This window comes from Pseudorasbora parva, chromosome 17 (genome assembly GCF_024679245.1).
Source record: "Pseudorasbora parva isolate DD20220531a chromosome 17, ASM2467924v1, whole genome shotgun sequence".
NCBI classification, from domain to species: domain Eukaryota; kingdom Metazoa; phylum Chordata; class Actinopteri; order Cypriniformes; family Gobionidae; genus Pseudorasbora; species Pseudorasbora parva.
The window spans coordinates 6,032,024-6,055,044 of NC_090188.1; the positions used below are offsets into that span (position 1 = coordinate 6,032,024).

General features: G+C 38.9%; 2 protein-coding genes across 6 annotated transcripts in view; one reads left to right on the plus strand and one right to left on the minus strand.

Moving 5' to 3' along the window:
- The window catches only part of LOC137044680 (tripartite motif-containing protein 29-like), a 55,454-nt gene that overhangs the window by 10,788 nt on the left and 21,645 nt on the right, over positions 1 to 23,021 (plus strand). For all 5 annotated transcript variants that reach the window (XM_067420912.1, XM_067420913.1, XM_067420910.1 and 2 more), the window contains exons 7-9: positions 3,887 to 3,980; positions 4,148 to 4,211; positions 12,898 to 13,009. In XM_067420912.1, the coding sequence (XP_067277013.1) occupies positions 3,887 to 3,896 (10 nt within the window). In that variant the 3' untranslated portion in view covers positions 3,897 to 3,980; positions 4,148 to 4,211; positions 12,898 to 13,009. The remainder of the gene's footprint in view (positions 1 to 3,886; positions 3,981 to 4,147; positions 4,212 to 12,897; positions 13,010 to 23,021) is intronic.
- marcksl1a (MARCKS-like 1a) lies at positions 16 to 3,155 on the minus strand. Its single transcript, XM_067420916.1, has 2 exons — positions 2,872 to 3,155; positions 16 to 1,371 (listed from the first exon to the last, which is right to left on the minus strand). Exons 1-2 carry the CDS (start codon positions 2,941 to 2,943, stop codon positions 766 to 768), a joined length of 678 nt encoding a protein of 225 aa, XP_067277017.1. The 5' UTR covers positions 2,944 to 3,155; the 3' UTR covers positions 16 to 765.

Below are 23,021 nucleotides of genomic sequence, written 5' to 3' on the forward strand. Positions count from 1 at the left end.
CAGACAAACACAAGCGGGGGTCAAACATTTATTTGGCCTAATCGTACAACATCTTATTAACACCTGGAAATGTTAGCAAAATAAAGAGTCAGAAAATGTATGTACAGAGACTTAACAGAACAAAAATATATATTTGATAAAAGCAGTGGTTTAATTCCCCTTTGTCGTAAACTTTGAAATGTGTAGCTAGATCTGATTAAAACTGTAAAACATCATTAAAAACAGACTAAGACTAGAACCTATTCACTCGCCCAGCACTTCTGACACCCTACAGTTTTCAGGGCTAAAAATTGGAATGTAGAGCTATTTTAAACACTTTTTAAAAAGTTTTTTTCTTTCTTTTTTTTGTAGTTTTACATTGTCCTTTAACCAACTCCTAAGAGGACAATTTGTCATTTCACTCATCAGCCCTGAAAAATCAAGGATCGGATGAAGTTTAAGAGAGAAAAATGACTGAAAAGTTTGTGAACAGGGAGCCACGCTCTTCCATCGGCTGTGGAAATTCCATCAGTCATTCCAATCCATACACAGAGCATTCCCGGCCCGATTCCCCATGGCTCACACGGGTCAGGAGCGGGTCATTCCTGTTATCAGCAAAGGTGGTAAAAGAACACGGATTCTCTGTCGTATTGCTGTAACTTTAAGATTGTGGCTCAAGTCTCATATATTTATATATATTTATATATATATTTATATATTTCAATCTCAGAAAGAAAAAAAAAAAGGATAAAGATAAACAGTCTCGGTTGCCACAGTGAAGTGAGGTCACTCTGTAGCCGGCTCCGGGTCCGAAGCTGTGGTGGGCGTGGTCTCTTCAGCAGGGGCGGGAGTCTCCTCAGATTTTGTAGTTTCCTCAGATTTTGTTGTTTCCTCTGTGGGCGCGGCTTCTGTTTTTTCCTGGGCGGGCTCTTCTGCTTTAGGCTCCGCCTCTGCCTTTGGCTCTGGCTCCGCCTCTGCCTCAGGTGCCGTTGTCTCATTGGTCTCCGCCGCAGCTGGCTCCTCCTCTTTGGTTTCCGTAGCAGCCTGACCGTTCTCCTCAGGTTTGTCTTCGGCAGTGGGCGTTGCCGCTGCCTCCACTACCTCCGCTGCCTCCTCGCTTCCCTTCTTGTTCTTCTTCAGGGAAATGCCTTTGAATTTGAAGGAATTCTTCAGTGAGAATTTCTTCTTCTTCTTGGTTTCCTTTGCAGCTTCGCCCTCGGATTTGGTGGCGTCTCCCTCGGTAGCAGGCGCGGCTTCGATGCCATCTCCCGCCTCCGTCTTGGCGACGTCCTCCTCCTTGGCGACCTCCGCGGTTCCATTTCCGTCCGCTGCCACGGCTTCTCCATCTGGCTTGGTGGAAACGTCGCCGTTAGTTTTCACATGGCCATTTTCCTGAAGAGAAAAGCAGAAAGAGGGTAGATAAGCCAAATGCATCTTTGCACACACAGAGAGAGAAAAAGCAAAGGGCTTATGCTGACAAATGCTTGTTTTAGTGGTTATAGTGAGTATTAAATGCTTGCTTGTTGTATTATAGTTTGCAGCACAGTATTTTAAAGCATTTAGCCTGTAATGAGACCACTCAATCCCCACTTGATCCAATACTAAGTACCCTTTTGGCAAGGCATTTATATATAAGGCATAAATATATATATATATATATATATATATATATATATATATATATATATATATATATATATATATATATATATATATGTGTGTGTGTGTATATCTCACTGGTTAAAACACTTAAATATTCTGTGGAGTAAATCTTGGAGGCTTTTAGCCTCGCAATACAACATCAGAGGATTGAGATTTTCAATCAATCTGGCCATCACTGTAGTATATAATAAACCCCTAAAATACCTCAAATAAATGACTGCATGTTAGAGGATACCTTGAAAATATGAGACTATGGGGACTGCTATATATAATTGCATTAAAAACCGAAGCAACACCCAGTTTTACCCAAAAGCAGAAGTACATTGTGTAATTACACTGCATGCACTAGGGGCAGTGATGTTCCACTAAATATGATCCACAGCTTAGTGAACCAGCCACTGCCAGACAGAACAAAGAAAAGGGAGACAGCAACCTAAGATGGCATATAAAACAACGCCCGGCACTAAAACACTTCTTTTTTTATATGCTGTTTACTGAAAATTGGACAACTAGCAATTCAGGTGATGTATCAACCGAGCACTATAGCCCTGAGATACGGCCACTGACTCGTTGGGGTCTTTAAATCACATGCATAAAGATGCATGCAAAATAATGTATTCAGTTAATTAATAAAGAGAAGCGCTCTCTCATTACACATGGAGGGGGAAGGGTGCATATGCATTAAGGGGGGGGTGGATGGAATGAGTATTAATGAAGTACCGGAGGAATGGTCCATGCATTCACACACACACACACACATGCATTGCATTGCATTGTTTGCAGATCAGCAGAAGCGCTCTGCATCATTTGCATGCAGCTCTGCAACCTTTTGTTCTCAATTCGGGTTACTGCCAGTTTCAGCGCCAACACACGACCACAGAGTATGCCTGATAACTAAATAAACCAACTAAAATGTGTTCAGAAAACATGATTTCTTAAAAACAAATTAAACAGGGAGAGATTTAATACAGATTTTCCACCCTAAACTCACAAAATTAGAAAAGCCGTCTACACAAAATCAACTGAGATGATATCCTAGTGTTGCCATAACCAATTAGATTATCAAAAAAAGAGAAATATAAAGCACAAATGCCAATATTAAATTGTTAAAAACAAATTTTTAGATAAATGGGATCATTAAAAGGGGAACAATCATATTGATAAGATGCCATTCAAATATATCAGAAAGCTGGTAGTTCAGTGATTAAAGTGCTTGGAGTAGATCCTCACCTGACCATTGGCTTTATCAGCCACGGCTTTTCCGTCCACTGTAGCTTCACCCTTAGTCAACTGAGCACCCATCCTCCTTTGTGTTTTCTTCAAAGAGTTAAAATTGAAAATAAAGGCAGAGAAAAACCCAGAGGGTCCTTAAATTCAAGCCCACACAGTAGAGACAGCAAGCCAGCGGTTAGATTCCTGGTGTGTGTTTTAAACTGCTGTGCTCAGCAGACAGAAATAAAGGCTGGTTTCTGGTAGTAAATCCACACGGCTCTGCGGGGAGAGCAAACTAAGAGTTTCACAGCTACAAGTGTGAGTATTTGTCTGCGTGACTCCACCCAGAAGCTACGCCGCCCAATCTGCACCGGAGGGCTGGAGCTTCATCTGCCCCATTCAACCACAGCACTACACACACTCCTGTAGATTACTCGATCGTCAGCTTTACACCTCTGGATGAGGCACTACTATTATTAGGGGCTTTATTTGGGCATTTTATCATTATTTGAACAGTATACAATATTCACATACTCGTATGTCTAAAAGATAAGGAAATCTAGAGCACGTTTTAAAGCCTTGAAATTCACAGTATTTAATCAAGCGAACGTAAATACCGTTTAAATAATTTTATTACTTTTGTTTAAGCAGATGTGATTTTTGTCATGTCTCTGAGTGCTGCATTAACTTCTAACATGAAAAGCGGTCAGTTTATTAACAAATATTCCAGATGTTTCTTTATTTGTACTCTCTCTAGTTTAAATGTATTAAACTAAACATGCTTTCTTGGTCAATTTGTCACCTCTTGAATATTGTAAATTCCCTTGAACTAAAAAGCCCGTTCTGTGATGACATCGTACAGGAAGTGACATCAGTTTGGAGGGAAAACACCAACATCAATGAGTATTAGTAGTGGAATGAATGGATTGTGATGTTCTGTTAGTTAGTTGGTTGATTTCTTGATCATTTTATTTGAATTGTTAATGAATTTGTCAGTTTTACCAACCCTCAATATAATTTTTCATCCTTTTAGACTTTTGTGAAATCCCTGTAACTAAAAAGCCAGTTCTGCGACAGCATCATTGTGCAGGAAGTGACATCAGTTTGGAGGGAAAACACCAACATCAGTGAGTATTCGCAATGAATGAATGGATTCTGTGATGTTCTTTTAGTTAGATGATTGATTTCTTAATCATTTTGTTTTAATTGTTATTGAATTTCACAGTGTTCCAGTCCTCAATATAATTTTCCATTCTTTTTGTCTTTTGCGAAATCCCTTTAACTAAAACGCCAGTTCTGTGATGGCATCATTGTAGCGGAAGTGACATCATTTTGGAGGGAAAACAGCACCAACATCAGTGAGTATTAGCAATGAATGAATGGATTCTGTGGTGTTCTGTTAGTTAGTTTGAAAAAACACTCCATCCTGTAAAATGAAAGGAAGATTGGTTGGATAATATCAGCTTTTGAACCTCTCAATCCCTCACTCAGCAATGGCCAACGTCAGCTCTTCATTTCCGTTCTGTTTCTTTTCTTGCCATTGTGTAAATAATCAAGCTGTAATTAAACTGCCGAGCTTGACCAGAGCATATTTCTCAATGCTTCCTCCATACTTTTATAGAAATTCTGACTAGAAGTATAGCAGGAGTGAGCCATTTTTATTTATTCATTCTCACCTCCACAAGGTTAGGGCCCATATTTGTGTAATTTTTATGACCTCACACGTGTGATGTGAGAAACCCTTTCCAGTGAACACTATAGATAAATGCGTCGAAGCTCTTTTTTTTTTTTACCCCTGCAGTTGTGTAGCAACAGATACATGTACATCAGATGTTTTATTGATGGTCAGCAATGCAGATTACATAGAAGCGTTTCCCCACAAACATTTAGCATTTAAAGCATAGGAAATGCTTAAATAGGAAACCTACACTACTGTATCATTTTTAATATGCAAAGACCTTAACCATTATCAATTTGAAAAATCTTTTTTTTCAATCATGCCTTCTGTCGTCTGATGACACTTTTTTGTTTTTTTTTTGTTAGCAAATAAAAGGCCTTTTTGTGTAATTCTAAAAATGTCCCCCTTCAGGTCATGTGATTCATGTCTTTTTGCCTTGAAATTTTTAAATGAAGTAGCCTAAATGTAAGAATAACTTTTTAAAGGATCAGAATCAGAGACCGATTTATTACACATACAAGAAACTGAAATGAAAGTGAATACAAATAAATATAAAAAATACACAATAGACAATGTATTAGTATTATTGCAAGATTAACATTTCTGGACTGAAGCTACTTTACTTGATTATCCATACATAACTTTTTAATAATGTTAAAATATATTAAATATGATCCATCAGGCTTTTGAGGGACGTTCATTCGTTCATCTCTCAATTGTATTGCATTATATGTTTTGCCCCCCTCCCTCCCCAAATAAAAACTACAGACCATTGATCATAAAACTAAACATTTAAATGCCATCTTAATAAGATAGAGATGGGCAATATGACAACTGATATTCATATGCATTTTATATAAGTAGTCTCTAAACCTCTATAAAGATCTCATTGATTTACGTTACAAGCAATCAGAATTTCCTCTTACTTTTGGACCATATAAATATCAGAAACTACACCCAATTGCATAATTGTGCTCCGTTTGGGCCTCTGAATAATATACTGTACTATGCTATACTATACTAAACTATACTATAAAAAACGCATATTAAGTACTGTACTTCTACGGTACATGTTTTATTATACATATAGTACACTTTTTTTTGCCAAAGGGAGACTAAATAATTTTCTGTGCTAATTGATATTGTGGCAAGCTGTGTCGATACAGCTTAACTCTCTCTGAACCCGGAACATTCCTTCAGTAACAGCAGTGCAGGAATGCCACATGGTTTTAATGCCCCACCCACTGCAGTAATGATGACATGCAGCGCCCCTGACCCCCTGCCTCTGGTATGTGTGGAATGTGTTTGCCACCCAAAGATCCCTGCTGTCATTCAGCACACCACCGTCTTCATGCAGGGAAATGAGCCCCAGGGATGCTGGGTAATTTCCCCCTATGGCCTGGTGGGTGGACGGGGGAAAATGAGGGGGAAGAAAATCCTCTAGAAAGAGCAGCATATTCCTGAAAAAAGAGGGGGAAATGAATCGAGGCAAAATTACAAGGAATTTTTTAAAGAAAATGACATAACTTACATGGAACATGTACACATAACGACACTTGTTGGTGAGAAATTTGAACTATTCAATTTCAGTCAGATAATAAGGAGGAAGTGGGAGAGATTAGAAAAAAGTTTGGGATTGGTATTTTTGAGGAAAAAAAATGTATTTGAAAAAAAGTTTCTTTACTCAACAAGTCTGCATTTTATTTAATCAAAAATACAATAGAAATTGTGAAATATTATTACAATTTAAAAATAACTTCTATTTGGAATATATTTTAAAATGTAAATTTTATTCCTGTGAATCTGATTTTTCAGCTTCATTAATCCAGTCTTCAGTGTCACATGATCCTTCAGAAATCGTTCTAATATGAGGATTTGATGCTCAAGAAACATATTATCAATGTTGAAAATATTTGTGCTGCTTAATATTTTTGTAATAACCGTGATAAATGTTTTTCAGGATTATTTGATAAATCGAAAGTTCAAAAGAACAGCATTTGTTTGAAATAGAATTGAGCAAAAGTTAAGACTTCACAGTGAACTTTTTTGGTCTTTTTTCACGTAAAGCTAATGTATGACTTCAGAAGACTTCCAATTACTCACCTTTTTTTTGGGCAGAACTAATAGTAAAAAGGTAAACGTAGACTTTTTTCCCCTTCTCTCCACTCAAGCATGATTAAGAGAAGCTGTGTGTGTGTGTGTGTGTGTGTGGGTGGACTTTTCTTAAGAAAAGAGTGAGTATTAGAATAGATGAATGGAGGGGGAGGGCAGACACTTTAGAGAAGAAAAATGGTGTGTGAGAGAGAAACAGCTGTAGTATAGATGTGTGTGTGAGCTGCAGTGTTATTGGGTCAGTGTGCCAGCTGCAGTCTAATCATCTACTATATCTCTGCGACACACACTTCACTCATATTCTTTAAGTAATATGCAAAAGGCTCAAAATTCTGAGGCAAAAAATTGTTTGTATGTGTGTATCTATGTATGTATCTATCTATGTGCATACGTGTGGGTGTGTGTATGTGTATATATATATAATGCATGCACATAGATACATACAGGGGTTGGACAATGAAACTGAAACACCAGCTAATTAGGGCCAGAGCACAGATGGTGCGAGGACCCTTTTGGAATTACTCCGTTTATACAGTATTGTTCAAAATAATAGCAGTACAATGTGACTAACCAGAATAATCAAGGTTTTTAGTATATTTTTTATTGCTACGTAGCAAACAAGTTACCAGTAGGTTCAGTAGATTGTCAGAAAACAAACAAGACCCAGCATTCATGATATGCACGCTCTTAAGGCTGTGCAATTGGGCAATTAGTTGAAAGGGGTGTGTTCAAAAAAATAGCAGTGTCTACCTTTGACTGTACAAACTCAAAACTATTTTGTACAAACATTTTTTTTTTCTGGGATTTAGCAATCCTGTGAATCACTAAACTAATATTTAGTTGTATGACCACAGTTTTTTAAAACTGCTTGACATCTGTGTGGCATGGAGTCAACCAACTTGTGGCACCTCTCAGCTGTTATTCCACTCCATGATTCTTTAACAACATTCCACAATTCATTCACATTTCTTGGTTTTGCTTCAGAAACAGCATTTTTGATATCACCCCACAAGTTCTCAATTGGATTAAGGTCTGGAGATTGGGCTGGCCACTCCATAACATTAATTTTGTTGGTTTGGAACCAAGACTTTGCCCGTTTACTAGTGTGTTTTGGGTCATTGTCTTGTTGAAACAACCATTTCAAGGGCATGTCCTCTTCAGCATAGGGCAACATGACCTCTTCAAGTATTTTAACATATGCAAACTGATCCATGATCCCTGGTATGCGATAAATAGGCCCAACACCATAGTAGGAGAAACATGCCCATATCATGATGCTTGCACCTCCATGCTTCACTGTCTTCACTGTGTACTGTGGCTTGAATTCAGAGTTTGGGGGTCGTCTCACAAACTGCCTGTGGCCCTTGGACCCAAAAAGAACAATTTTACTCTCATCAGTCCACAAAATGTTCCTCCATTTCTCTTTAGGCCAGTTGATGTGTTCTTTGGCAAATTGTAACCTCTTCTGCACATGCCTTTTTTTTAACAGAGGGACTTTGCGGGGGATTCTTGAAAATAGATTAGCTTCACACAGACGTCTTCTAACTGTCACAGTACTTACAGGTAACTCCAGACTGTCTTTGATCATCCTGGAGGTGATCATTGGCTGAGCCTTTGCCATTCTGGTTATTCTTCTATCCATTTTGATGGTTGTCTTCCGTTTTCTTCCACGTCTCTCTGGTTTTGCTCTCCATTTTAAGGCATTGGAGATCATTTTAGCTGAACAGCCTATCATTTTTTGCACCTCTTTATAGGTTTTCCCCTCTCTAATCAACTTTTTAATCAAAGTACGCTGTTCTTCTGAACAATGTCTTGAACGACCCATTTTCCTCAGCTTTCAAATGCATGTTCAACAAGTGTTGGCTTCATCCTTAAATAGGGGCCACCTGATTCACACCTGTTTCTTCAAAAAATTGATGACCTCAGTGATTGAATGCCACACTGCTATTTTTTTGAACACACCCCTTTCAACTAATTGCCCAATTGCACAGCCTTAAGAGCGTGCATATCATGAATGCTGGGTCTCATTTGTTTTCTGAGAATCTACTGAACCTACTGGTAACTTGTTTGCCACGTAGCAATAAAAAATATACTAAAAACCTTGATTATTCTGGTTAGTCACATTGTACTGCTATTATTTTGAACAATACTGTATAGTGTTGCATTTAGACCAATCAGCCATAACATTATGAACACTGACAGTTGAAGGGAATCCATTGATTATCTCTTCATCTCGGCTCCTGTTAGTGAGTGGGATACATTAGGCAGCAAGTGAACATTTTGTCCTCAAAGATGATGTGATGTTAGAAGCAGGAAAAATGGGCAGTTGTAAGGATTTGAGTGAGTTTGCCAAATTGTGATGGCTAGACGACTGGGTCAGAGCATCTCCAAAACTGCAGCTCTTGTGGGCTGTTCGTGGTCCGCAGTGGTCAGTCTATCAAAAGTGCTCCAAGGAAGGAACAGTGGTGAACCGGCCACAGGGTCATGGGCGGCCAAGGCTCATTGATGCACGTGGGGAGCGAAGGCTGGCCCGTGTGGTCCGATCAAACAGACGAGCTACTGGAGCTCAAAATGCTCAAGAAGTTAATGCTGATTCTTATAGAAAAGTGTCAGAATACATAGTGCATCGCAGTTTGTTGCGTATGGGGCTGCATAGACCAGTCAGGGTGCCTTCAGTCTTCACTGATTTTACATCAGTAAGAGCAGAGTGTGAAGGTTGATTTAGAAGAGCAATAGTGCAGTTACATAAAATTTCGCAATCCACACAACATAATTAGAGATGCATCAGAGTTCAAAAGAGGACAAACTGTTGGTGTGTGTTTTGCTACCTCATCTGTGACCAGGACAGCAAGTCTTTGTGGTGTATTGAGAGCTATAGTTTCCAGGCTAATTTTGGCATACCCTTTACGTAGGACGAACCACATCAAAAGGAGTAACTGTCGACGCAATGTCCAGGTACCGGAGTGTATCCAAACCACAGGTGCCCACCTCGCTGCAGAATTAAACATGCACCTCGACTCCCCTGTTTCCACCAAAACTGTTTGTCAGGAGCTCCACAGAGTCGATGTTCATGATCGGACTACTATAGCCAAAGTTGGGCAATGCCAAATGTTAGTCTCATTGATGCCAACAGTGCAAATCTTAGGCTGTGGACCATGTGAAAAATGTATTGACACCTGAGTGTTTTCCACATTCGTGGGAGTTACGGCGTGGAGAATCCCCAGAGGCTGAACGCCTGGACTGTGAAGCACGGCGGTGGATCCGTGATGGTTTGGGTTGCATTATCATAGCATTCCCTACTGTACTGGATGCCCACGTCACTGCCAAGAACTACCGAACCATTCTGGAGGACCATGTGCACCTAATGGTTCAAACATTGCGGGTTTCCCGCAATACACACAGCGAGACTTGTGACAGAATGGTTTGATGAACATGAAAGTGAAGTTGAACATCTACCGTGGTCTTCACAGTCACCAGATCTGAATATCCTTGAGCCACATTGGCATTTTTTGAAGGAGTGAGTCAGAAAACATTTTCTCCACCAGCATCACAAGAAGAAGAAAGGCTCAAAAACGCTCTGGTCCATGGGCGTCGGAACCATTGTGTGTGGGTGGGACAAGACCCACCCACTTTTTAAGACCAATGATATTGGACCCACTCACTTTTATCGTCTCTAACCAAACTACCCCAAAGAGAAACGTATTAAGAAACTTATTATTAAACACATGTTAAACGCTTTATTTCCCCTTTTCTAATATTTTCTTTTTTTATTGAAAATAAATATCTTTCCGATCTGATATGTGATGGGGAAAGGGAGTAGAGCGAGTGTGGCAAAAGGCGGATTCGAACATATGCTCGATTTGCGTCAGCTTGATGCCATGCGTCTTACCCCTACTCTATAGCCACAGTAAATAATTCGGTGATTTCTTTAATTTTGTCTGGCCCAATCAATCGTTTAGTAAATGGCACTTTTTCTGTCTGGACACGGAGCATAAAAACATGCAACTTGTTCATTATCATTATCTGTGAAACTGTTGATTTCTATGGCAGTTAAATGAATATAGCCTTTTTATTAGACTATTTTGTCTTTTTTGGTATATGAAAGGGATATGGCCTCAAACGCACCATAATGCAAGAAATCACATCTATGAAATCATTTTTTTTTTCCTGTGGGGAGAACCCTCAGACCCCCCACAAAACAATTTCCCCACCTATCATATTTTGCCTTAGTGACCCACCCACTTTTTATTTGCTTCCGACGCCCATGCTCTGGTCACTATATGAATGGCTTATATCTGTCATTCCCAAGATTAATTGATGTTGTATTGGCCACATAATGAGGCCCTACACCATACTAATAAATGATTGTGGTCTAAAACAAAACTTTCAGTTTCATTATCCCACCACTGTACATAGATTGGAGCACTGGAGCTGAAAATCCTAAAAAATCAAGTCATGAGATGATCACTTATTTATTTGATTAATCACCTAGAGCTCTAAAGAAGCATTTGGTTAAATATATAGATTTTGAATGTTGTTTTTTTCATATGTAGATCATGTCTGATGATATTCTCACAGTTACGCCTAGAGCAAAACTGAAAGTGTGTGTTTGTGTGTGTTTTGCAGACTGGGAGCCGAAAGTGCAGCTGCTTTAATCACACCCGCCTCGGCCATAACAGCACAATAATCTCTCACTATCTCTTTTCTCTCAGTTCTCTCTCTCAGTCAATTTAAAGGACTTTAATGGCATGATTGTGTGTTATATACACAATATTCAACTCTGTAGACCCTGTACATTGTCCGGAATGAAATCAAGTATATACTTTACATTTTAAATGTCTGTGGAGGAGCTCTGACCTCATATGCGGTACCATTTGAAAGCTTAGAATGTTTAGTTTCTGGAGACATGTATCAATTTGGCATTTGTTTTACACAAAGTAACTTATTTACACTAAATTACTCTGGTATCATTTCTGCCTGGATTTGTCCTACCTAAATTGAAAAGCTTCGCAAACCCACATACAGTGGTCTAAATTCAAAAGAGCCAATGTTTCTGTGTCAGTTTGTCAATTTTCAGGGTCAGTCTTTAAATGGACTACTTTTAGTTTTATCGTGCGTTTTAGGATACGATTTTTGTTTAACACTCAGTTTTAAAACCATGGAGAACTTGTATGCAGCGTCTTTTGAATCCATTATTGGGTTACTGCACTGTTTTAGAGAGAGAATCTATTTAGAAGCTTACAAACAGTCTTTCTCTTAAACACACACACGTTTGTAGTTGTGTAGCTGTCAGAAAACATCTTGACAAGAGAGAGAAGCGCGCGCTCTTTCCCAGACTCTTTCAGCTCATTATCATTCTGTTCCAGTTTCGAGTTTTCACTGATCTTCTGCTGCTGTCAGGTTGCCATAGTGCTGCGTTTCTGTTAGCGTGTACGGCGGCGTGACCCATTTTTCACCCCCCCATCATCCCTCGCCCTCAATAACCCCTCTCTCCCCTCCTCCAAATGACTGAAATCTCTCCACAGGCCTGTTTTTCTCATTCACCACTTGGACGCGCTTTTATCTTCAACTGTCTGAGATCTTACAACTGTCTTTGCTACTCAATCAGTTTTTTTAGTTTTTCGTTTGATATCGTTTGAGTTAAAATGATCTAGAATGTATAATTTTAGCTAAATTGTTGATTTAACTAACAATGAAATCCCATTATCTCCATTGAGTAATAGATTTTTAACCTAAAACTTTCAACACAGACCTACATGGGAGTCAGGATCTCTGTGTAATTTAAACTTTTATTTAATGTTTGTGTTTTTACCGTTTTAAACGTGTATTTGAGGTTCAGCAACTGAAAAACGACAAAATCCAACGAGACCATACTCAAATTTATATGAGCAAATATTAGAAAATGTCCTATCAAATTTTCACTTGGAATCAATGACAATAGTTTTATTGCATCATCGTTTATATTTAGTTTGCAGTGCGTTATTGCATCATTAAAAATACACTATTTCTTGTCTGGTAGATCCATCATTTTCAGATTTTTAAATAATTTTTTGACTAGAATCAAAGTTTATAATCACCTCAATGTAGTTGGTTTAATTAATGGCTTTCTATTGAAGAATTACTAACATTGTATGGAGAAAATACATGGGACATGAATGATGACTCTGGCCTGTGATTTTTAGAAATCTTGAAATAAAATGCATAAGTCATATGAACCACTTTTATGATACTGATGTTATTTTACTTCATTTTAGGAGCCTGGAAGTCCCAAACTCCATTCTTTGTGATTTGATGGGAAAGGGCAACCAGCAAAATTATTTAAAATCCTGAAGATAGGAAGTCATGCAGGTTTCAAATGACATGATGGTGAGTAAATGACAGATTTTTTTAATATTGAGGCAAACTAGGGTGAATGTTGACTTAATGCTGTAGAATCTTTTTTTTCTGCCACAGAATATAAAAAATAAAAAAGGTATTTGTGAGTTTGTCTCACAAAAACAGATGTTTTTACCATAATTCTGATTAAAAAAGTATAGCTTCAGAATTGCGAAAAATACACTAACTTAAAAATGTCAAGAAAAAGTCACAATTGCGAGATATGAACTCGTAATTAATATGCTTGTTTATATGTGAGATATGAACTGTGAGAAATTGGGAGGAAAAAGTCAGAATTAAGTGATATAAAAAAGATAAAACGTCTGAACTGGGAGATAAGTCACAAGTATCTTTTTATTTTAATTCTATGGGTGAAACGATCTTCCATTTTAAACCAAAGAGTGTGTACTGTACAGTATTAAATCAGTCTTGTAGAAACACAACCTGACTGTGTGTGTGTGCGCGCATATGAAATGAAATCATAATCAGATTATTACACAAGACATTCACGCATATGAACCAAAATAAGAGCCGAAATGATTTAAAAATCAAGAGCATAATCACAGGATTTACATGACTGGATTACACACACACACACACACACACACACACACACACACACACACACACACACACACACAGAGAGTATGTAGTGTCCGGCTAGACACATCTGGTGCTGTTTGTCTTTATGGCTGAAAAAGTTTCAAAGCAGGAAGTAAAAAGACATCCTGGGTTTAAACAGGGCAGCATGTCCTCTTACACACACACACACACACACACACACACACACACACATACACACACACACACACACACACATATATATATAGATTATTGATGTAGAAAAATAATATAATACAGACTCCAAAACTAAAGGACTGCATCTAATAACATTTACAACACACACAGAGACAGTTTTAGCATCTGGCAGTGTAAGGAGGTAATGCTGGGAAACCCAGAACTGTGACACAGAGGTAAAAATCTGTTTACAATTTTTTTTTTGTGAGAATCTAGACGTCCCTCGTATGTGTCCAGCTTTCAACACATCCTGTGTGAGTTAGTGCGCTTGAGTTAAGCTGGTAAAATCCCATGCAGAATGTGAGGTTTTGGAGTTCAGCTATCTGAGACATGAAATGCTGAATGTGATGTGATTGATAGTGGAGCAGTACATGAACTCTTTAACACAACCAAACTATACTTGACCGAGGTTATACAATCAGACCCGTTTATTTAAGAGTACAGGTACATGTGATAAGAGTCGCAGATAGAGGAACACATATGAAGTCTGTGATTACTTTAAACTTATAGAATATTTTAGTTTGGTTATGAAACATGAGCCGTGAAACATACATCCATATTAGAAGGAATTATGAAATTGCGTATAAAGATGTGCAAAAAAAGCACTCTAAGTTCAACTAATTGCATTTTAATATAAATTTCATGTTTTCTTTTTATTGTAAATAACTTGAAATTTAGTGTCAGAAATCAAAAATTATCATTATTTAGAGATAAAAGTAATTTTTCCTGCCCTGTTTTTAGCCTCCGGTTTGAACCAAGCGGCAAACCTCCCGCGATCTCTCTTGAAGCCAATGCGGAAAATGCAAACTGCAATTCCTAAACTGGCCACAGGCTCCAGTAGTGAGCAGAATCTCATTGAGCCCCATGTTAAAATGCCCAAATTTACAGTAGAATAAAACATGGTTACGGTCTGGTACAAATTGTGGCTTTGGTCTACATGGATAATTTTGCCCTTCATGACAGCTGTGAGGGGGGTGAATTTTTTTTATAACACATTCGTTTACATTATATAAAGCCTTAAAGTTCTGCATAATTAAGGGCGTGGTTACTTTGAGTGACAGGTGTATGGCCATTTTTATCCGCCATCTTTAGTCATTGTGTTCCGCCCACATCTCGCCTTTTTGCCCAGTTTCTGTTATCCGGGAGTGACACGCTATGACTCGCTCACAAAATGGCAACGGTAATCCTATGGGTGACGTCACGGACACTACGTCCATATTTTTTTTACAGTCTATGGTTTGAACACACTGTTTGAAGGGCTGCTGTGAGACTTCAGTGTAAACGTCCACTGCTGTGATTGGCTGCTGTGAGACTTCAGGTTAAATGTCCACTGCTGTGATTGGCTGCTGTTAGACTTCAGTGTAAACGTCCACTGCTGTGATTGGCTGCTGTGAGACTTCAGTGTAAACGTCCACTGCTGTGATTGGCTGCTGTGAGACTTCAGGGTAAACGTCCACTGCTGTGATTGGCTGCTGTGAGACTTCAGGTTAAATGTCCACTGCTGTGATTGGCTGCTGTGAGACTTCAGGGTAAACGCCCACTGCTGTGATTGGCTGCTGTGAGACTTCAGGGTAAACGTCCACTGCTGTGATTGGCTGCTGTAAGACTTCAGTGTAAACGTCCACTGCTGTGATTGGCTGCTGTTAGACTTCAGGGTAAATGTCCACTGCTGTGATTGGCTGCTGTAAGACTTCAGGGTAAACGTCCACTGCTGTGATTGGCTGCTGTTAGACTTCAGGGTAAATGTCCACTGCTGTGATTGGCTGCTGTGAGACTTCAGGGTAAACGCCCACTGCTGTGATTGGCTGCTGTGAGACTTCAGTGTAAACGTCCACTGCTGTGATTGGCTGCTGTGAGACTTCAGGGTAAACGCCCACTGCTGTGATTGGCTGCTGTAAGACTTCAGGTTAAATGTCCACTGCTGTGATTGGCTGCTGTGATACTTCAGGGTAAAAAGGGTAAAGGGGTAAAGCACGCTTTGGTCGCTTTCTATATATAATTTAATCACAGTTTAAATAACAGATTATTTTAATCCTAAGAGAAACTATGTGAATTTGACGGTTTAGTCACTGGATTGATTTACTGACACAAATGACGTATTCACAAAACATCTTAAGGCCTAATGTAGCTCCTAACTTGCCGATTTAGGAGAAACTCTTAAAAATAATGGGCGTGTCAGTCCTAAATTTAGGACCCCTAGATTTTTGCTCTAAAAGTATTTCATAAAGCATTTTAGCACTAAAACTACCTCCTAAATCCATGAAATGCTAGGAGTAGTCAAGAGGACTCCTAAGTCACTAAGTTCACATTTTTCATGTTTGGTTCGATTAAAACGAACCCTGGTGCGATTGCTCGTTTAGTGCGGTTCATTTGAACATATGTGAACGCTGCCATCCGAACCCTGGTGCGCACCAAACAAGCAGACCGAGACCGCTAAAAAGATGGGTCTCGGTCCGCTTCCAAACGAGCTCTGGTGCGGTTCGATTGATATATGAACGCAACACGGACCAAAGACATGTAAACAGACCAAAAACCGGACGTAATGTCACAAGATGCGACGCATAATGCAGCTGATTTGACGACGCGGAAAGATCGGTGTATCCAAAATGAATAACGTTAACGTTAGAGGGCAAACGTGGTGCAACGAGGAGGTGCCTAATCAATATTTGGTCAGACAAGCATGTTTCGAAAATGCTAGAAAAAACACACAAAAAGCAAACCTGGCTCTTCTCATCAAAGTTCCTGTGTTGCCCATTAGCAGGGACAGACGACAGAACGGCCGTCTCTTTTCTGCACCACGGAGGAAATCCTGCGGCTGTTTTGAATGTTTAACATTTCATGAGCTCTTCATGAGTTCTCAGCGGGTAAAAAATAATGCCACATGTACACGCATAAAATGATCGCGTTTAATCCAGCACACAGCGTTGTTTTGGATGTTTTGAACATTTTATGAGCTCTTCATGAGTTCTCTGGTAAAAAATAATGCCATATGTACACGCATAAAATGCCCGCGTGTAATCCAGCACACAGCATTGTTTTGAATGTTCGGTAAGCGAGCTCCTACGTAATATAAGCCGACCAATCAGGTTGTGAGCGTATCCCTATGCCTTTGGTTCGGTAACTTTAGGTTCGCTGTTAAAAATGCCCGTGTGAACGCTAAGCGGACCAGGACTATTATGTTTTGTTTTTGTTTTTTGGTCCGGACCAAACGAACCAAACTAACCGAACTACAAGTGTGAAACCACTAAGACCAAATCACACACAATCCTAATGGCTGTTGCAGCAATCCACCCCAAGACACTATACAACACTGAGGCGATAGTGATAATTAATGTATCGTTAATTTAAAAACTAAAAAAAAAAAAAAAAGCTGTCAGCTTACCTGTAGTAGTTGTTTTTACACTTAATTTTACACTTAAACAAATAATTGAATAAAGTAAAACAATATAAGCGTATTTGTTGTGCTGTTCGAAGCGCTCGAAAGGGGGCGAAGGGTTTCAGAGAACTGTGGAAGTGAGTGAGTCGGCTTTCGGCTGTTTATAAACCGCCTCTCGTGCTGATTAGATAGACAGTATGAACATGCTCCGCACAAACAAACATCGTAAAATATAAAACATAATTTTCGCTTGAATTCTGCAATCTCTTGAGATGCAGAAATGTTAGTCTGACAATTAGCGGCACATACTAGTTTAACTAGTGACACTTAGCCTACTTTTTAAAATCTTTATTTGAATATGGCAACATTTCTTATTTTAAACATTTTTTTTTGAATATAGCAACATGAAACCTCGTTCAACAATATATTTCTGTAATTAAATCAGTGACAGAGATCTCTCTCCCATCAGCCAATCACTGTGGTCATAGTTAGCAAGCGTGATGACATCATCTATAGCAATGAGGTCAACCCCGCCCTTACTCTTAGCTTAAGACTTCTCTCTATTCCGTAGTAAAAGTTGCTCTCAGTTTTGTGAATAGGTTTTAAAAGAACTCGTAACTAAGAACTTTTACTGCCATTTAGGAGAACTCTTAAGTGGTAAGATAATGTTTTGTGAATACGGCCCCATAATTCACTGATCACAGATCAGGCTTTAGAATAAACACGGTTATTTACATGTTGTGGCATTACTGTCGAGTTCATATCGTAAAAGTCTGTTTGCAAAGCCGGAATTGCGACTCATTTACCAAAGAATTCACAGTGAAATATGCAGGGTATCCACAGGGTCTTGAAAAGTATTAAAAGGTGATAAATCAATTTTGGGAAAATTAAGACCCTTATAAAGTATTAAAGTCTTATCACGGATTTATAAAGTCTTAAATTTTGAAAGTATTTTGTTCAAGCTTTGTCAAAAGAGTTTGACTCCAAAAAGGATTTATGAATATATTTATTTTCATCCCCATAAGTGTTAAAAAACAACGGGGCACTCAGTCTGAGATCGGCTCGGAGCGCGCGCACCAGGGATGGAAATTAGCACCGCCACCAGCCAAATGCGGCTGATTTTGAGTTGTGGCGGGTAAACTCGCTTCACCTACCGAGCTGTTCAATGCATGCGAGTGCTGCCGTATGTGCGCATATGACCAGTCGTTTTCTCCATCATCACTCGCGTGAAGACGCGCTGTGAGACTCGCGCGCTCTGTGAGAAGATCTGACGCTGCGCATCATCCGAGAGCGCGCAAATATTTTGTTCTCTGTCAAGTCTTGCTCTTAAACGGACAAACTCATGTCAAGTATGTCAACATGTCCATCTTGATGAGTATCCTAGCAGACATAATCTGAATATGCCTTAAGTGAACTGTATAGTATGCACAGTCGAGAAAGACGAGCATATCCCTGCATCAGGTCTTAAAGGCGCAGTAGCCTTTACTGCTGCCTGAGTGATGTCCTTATATTTAGTTTGACATTAAACAATGCTCTTGATTGAATAAGTTTAATAAGGATTAATCTTTCATTTAAACAGTTAAATATGCAGTTATTTTACATTTAATTACTTTATTCTGGAGGCCAGTAGGCATGTGCATTATTATTTAATGTACACATGAGTGAGGTCAAGGTCAAACATTTTAATTAGAATTTTATTTTTTGGTTTTCGGTTTTGGTTTCTTCTTTTTTGGTTTCGGCCAAGTAGACTGGTTTTGGTAGACTTCGAAAAAAGTTTATTTCCATCCCTGGCGAGCGCTGTCTACGGGTGACGTCATGTATTTTGCGAAATGCGCAGTTAGGTGATGTGTCGCCCTCCATACGTTGTAAAACAGATATGCAATATAAACGATACAAAATTGGCCTACGATAGAGATTTTATGTCTACATTCGACTACAACTGTTTATTAAAGGTTTGTTGCCGATTAAAACTTGAAGTGCGATGAGGTCTTAAAATATTTTGAGAGGGTCTTTAAAAAGTCTTAAAAAGGTATTGAAATTATCTTCAGGATTCCTGCATATACCCATATATGGAAAATACAAATAAATAATGCTCAACTGAGACGTTCTCGTTATTCGTAGTTCTTCATGTATCGCTCTTCTCTCCTCGTCATCTCACTAACACACCAGTGGGCGGGGCTAACGTTACAATGAGGAAGTAGGCGTTGGTCTTCTTCTGCAGAGGCGATCTTTCACCGATTAGCACATTCCACAAAGAGTCGTTCTCTGGGCTTGGTAACAACAAAAGCTGTTTTTGGACTAACAAGGAAGTTTTCAGTTCTGAAACGTACAGGATATTCTTATAGTATGATGACCTCTTATGTCTAAAACTCAAGGAAAATGAGATTTCTTAGTTCATGACCCCTTTTATTTCCGCAATGTGTGGAAGCTTGTTTCTGCCACTGAATAAAAAAAGTGTGCGTGTGCACCGGGCCGGCGTTTGCTATAGGCGAGCTAGGCGGTTGCATAGGGCGACAATTGTGTTAGGGGCGCGAGCGCGCTCTAGTGCCGCCCATTACTTCCCATTAAGCATAGAATCGGAAAAAGCGAAATACAACATAATGTTTATTAAACATGATCATCATAGGGCGCCCCTTCAGCCACACGTTAACTTACCACTTTACTTATCAACCTGATTATTAGATTGAATTGATGGTGATTATTGATTATCAACAGGGACGAAAAAAGAGAAAGGAAGAAAAGAAGATCAAAAGAAAGCCCAGTATAGAGGTTAGTCTTCTTATCTCAGCCAATAAGTTGTCAAACAAAATACATTTACTTAGTTTTATCAATATTATCAACTAATATTAATTTGATTCATATTATTAATATTGTCACTAAGCTATCACTTGCTAGTTTTCTAGGTATTACTACGTATTGCAAACATAACTTCAACTACAACTGACAATAATCTACAATAACCTACATGGATGTCATTTAAATATCAAAAGTCTAGCACATTATAAATGTGGATAACGTATGCATGCTAGTTATGAAAAGTACAAATGCTCTCTACATGGGCGTACAAAGCAAAAAAAAAGTGGGGCCTCTGTTTTTTTTTTTTTTTTTTTTTTTTAACGGGAGTAATGATAGATGCCATATTATTTACATTAAACACAAGTATCCTGTCATTTAATTAAAGATTGATTGAGCCAGACTCTACCGTGGCTGTAGTGTAGGGGTACGACGCATGTCATTAAGTTTTGACGCAAATCGATCAGCGGTTCGAATCCGCCTTTTGCCGCACTCGCTCTACTCCCTTTTCCCATCACATATCAGGTCGGAAAGGCATTTATTTTTAATAAAAATCGAAAAAATATTAGAAAAGTTGAAATAAAGCATCTAGCGTGTCTAATAATAAGTCCTTCTCAGTATGAACTTGCAATTGCAAGTTATAAAGTCTGAATTGTGAGATATAAACTCAAAAAAAAAAATCTGAATTACTTTTACATTTTATTCTGTGACAGAAACAAGCTTCCGTAGCAATGAGTAAAAGTGTGTTTGATTGCGCTTATTTCACACGAGTTTATGGAGCTTTGTGTGCTCTTTGAAGCCCCTGGATGGTTTTCATTATAGTTTCCCCAAATGTCATTTTGTGTTTTGGTAGTATTGACTCGTTTTAGGCTTAACTGTTTATTAAACCCTGTGCTATTCCAAATGTCCCTTTATTAAGTGTTCTCAAATCAGTTTAGGAATAAGCATTTCAGTTAATTGTGTAATTTTATGCAAATCTGTGCTGAGAAATGTCATAAATAGCTCAGTCAGCTGGCACACTGGGTCATTACAGTAATAGAGACTAGTGGGATTTTCCCATGAGCCCTGATTGCCAAACATTAATCAAATGTGCGGTGAATCACACCGCTGAATCAGACAGACGCTCAGACAGAAACTGATTCAGTCAGAGATTCACAGACGCTTTACTCCAAGAAATATCTGTCAATTTAGTTTCAATCCGGTTGTCCTCCCATCCTTCCTCCAGGACACAGGAAGTGGGTCCCCCAGCATGAGTGAGACACTGGCGTCTCATCCTACAGGAAACAGGAAGTGCCCTCGCATGCCTGAGGGAGGATGACATATCCTCAGCATTCATCATTTCATTTCCATTCAAATTCCAGCTCATGAACTGAGAGGAAGCCAGTTCTTAAATTCTGCAGATAAGGTCGCCGAGCGTTTATTTACATGTGGACGTGTGTGTGATTTCTGGTTGCCTCAGGAATGTCTTATCACATTCGTTTGTCGTTGGACGAACAGACATGTTCATACATGAATCTGTGATTATCTAAATCACGGCAGATCAGTGTCTGTGACGTCAAAGCTGACATGCATCATTCACAAACACTCTTTCTGGATGTTTTCTCACATAGTTTGATTGTTTGATCGGAGCCGTTTACTGCTGAACACATGACTCGTCTCAGGAGGAGAAGACAACAGTTTTACTGTCTTACTGAAGGATTAGTAGGGCCCAGTTAAAGGGGAATGTTCTCACAAGGTTCTCTCAAATGTTCTTCCAGTAACATTTATAAAACCTTGGTTTAAAATCTGGTCTTTATTAATGTCCTCAAAACATTAGCACAAAAAAACTTTTCTGGGACACTCTTTTTTTCCTGAAACTTTTTTTTAAAATGTTGCTACTTGTTTCAGAATGGTCAAAGAACATTCAAAATTAACGTTGCATAGCGTTTAAAGAATGAAAAACTTGTTCCCTTAACATTCGCATAACCAAGAAATAAACATTACAAAAAAACAACAACAAAACCTGGACATTTTGAACATTCAGAAATATTGTCATAACGTAATGGGAACGTTAACAAAACACTCTTAGAACATATTTTTGTCCCCTGGGTTGTAATAGTAGTTAGGACAGACTACTTTTGTACTTTTTGTAGTATATATAATTTAATCACAGTTTAAATAACAGATTATTTTAATCCTAAGAGAAATGATGTGAATTTGACCGTTTAGTCACTGGTTTGATTTACTGACACAAATGACTGTCTGACTGAACATGAATCAGGGGCCGTATTCACAAAACATCTTAAAGGTCCCGTTCTTCTCGTGTTTTCGAAGCTTTGATTATGCTTACAGTGTGCAATATAACATGAGTTCATGTTTCGCGTGTAAAAAAAAACAGTATTTTTCACACAATTATCTGTACAGCGCTGTTTTCTCTGTCCTAAAAACGGCTTGATGATTTCCTTGTTCTTTGAAGTCCCTCCTTCAGAAACACGTAACGAGTTCTGATTGGGCCAGCGCTTCCCGTGTTGTGATTGGACAGCAGCTTAGCACACTTTGCCCGGAAAGGTCCCGCCTCTTACCATTACGGGGAGATGCAAGCGCTGAATGCGCGCTCTTCTCCACGAGAGAGCAACAAGACCACGCCCCCTATTTTGCTTGTTCTTGTGGGCAGAGGGTTAGTCAACAAACGGTTCTAGTGACGTCATTACATCCCTGCACTTCCTGCTGTAGTCCAAACCGGCCGCTCGCTGTAGGCTTTGAAAGGGAACTTCTGTTAAATAAAATATCTCGCTTGGCATTGAACTTTGAGCTTTATAATTTTACATGTATTATTTATGCTCTAACAGCAACATTTCACACTAACTAAAGTTTGAAAGATGGAATCGCGAAGAACGGGACCTTTAAGGCTTAATGTAGCTCCTAACTTGCCGATTTAGGAGAAACTCTTAAAAATAATGGACATGTCAGTCCAAAATTTTTGCTCTAAAAGTATTTCATAAAGCATTTTAGCACTAAAACTAGCTCCTAAATCCATGAAATGCTAGGAGTAGTCAA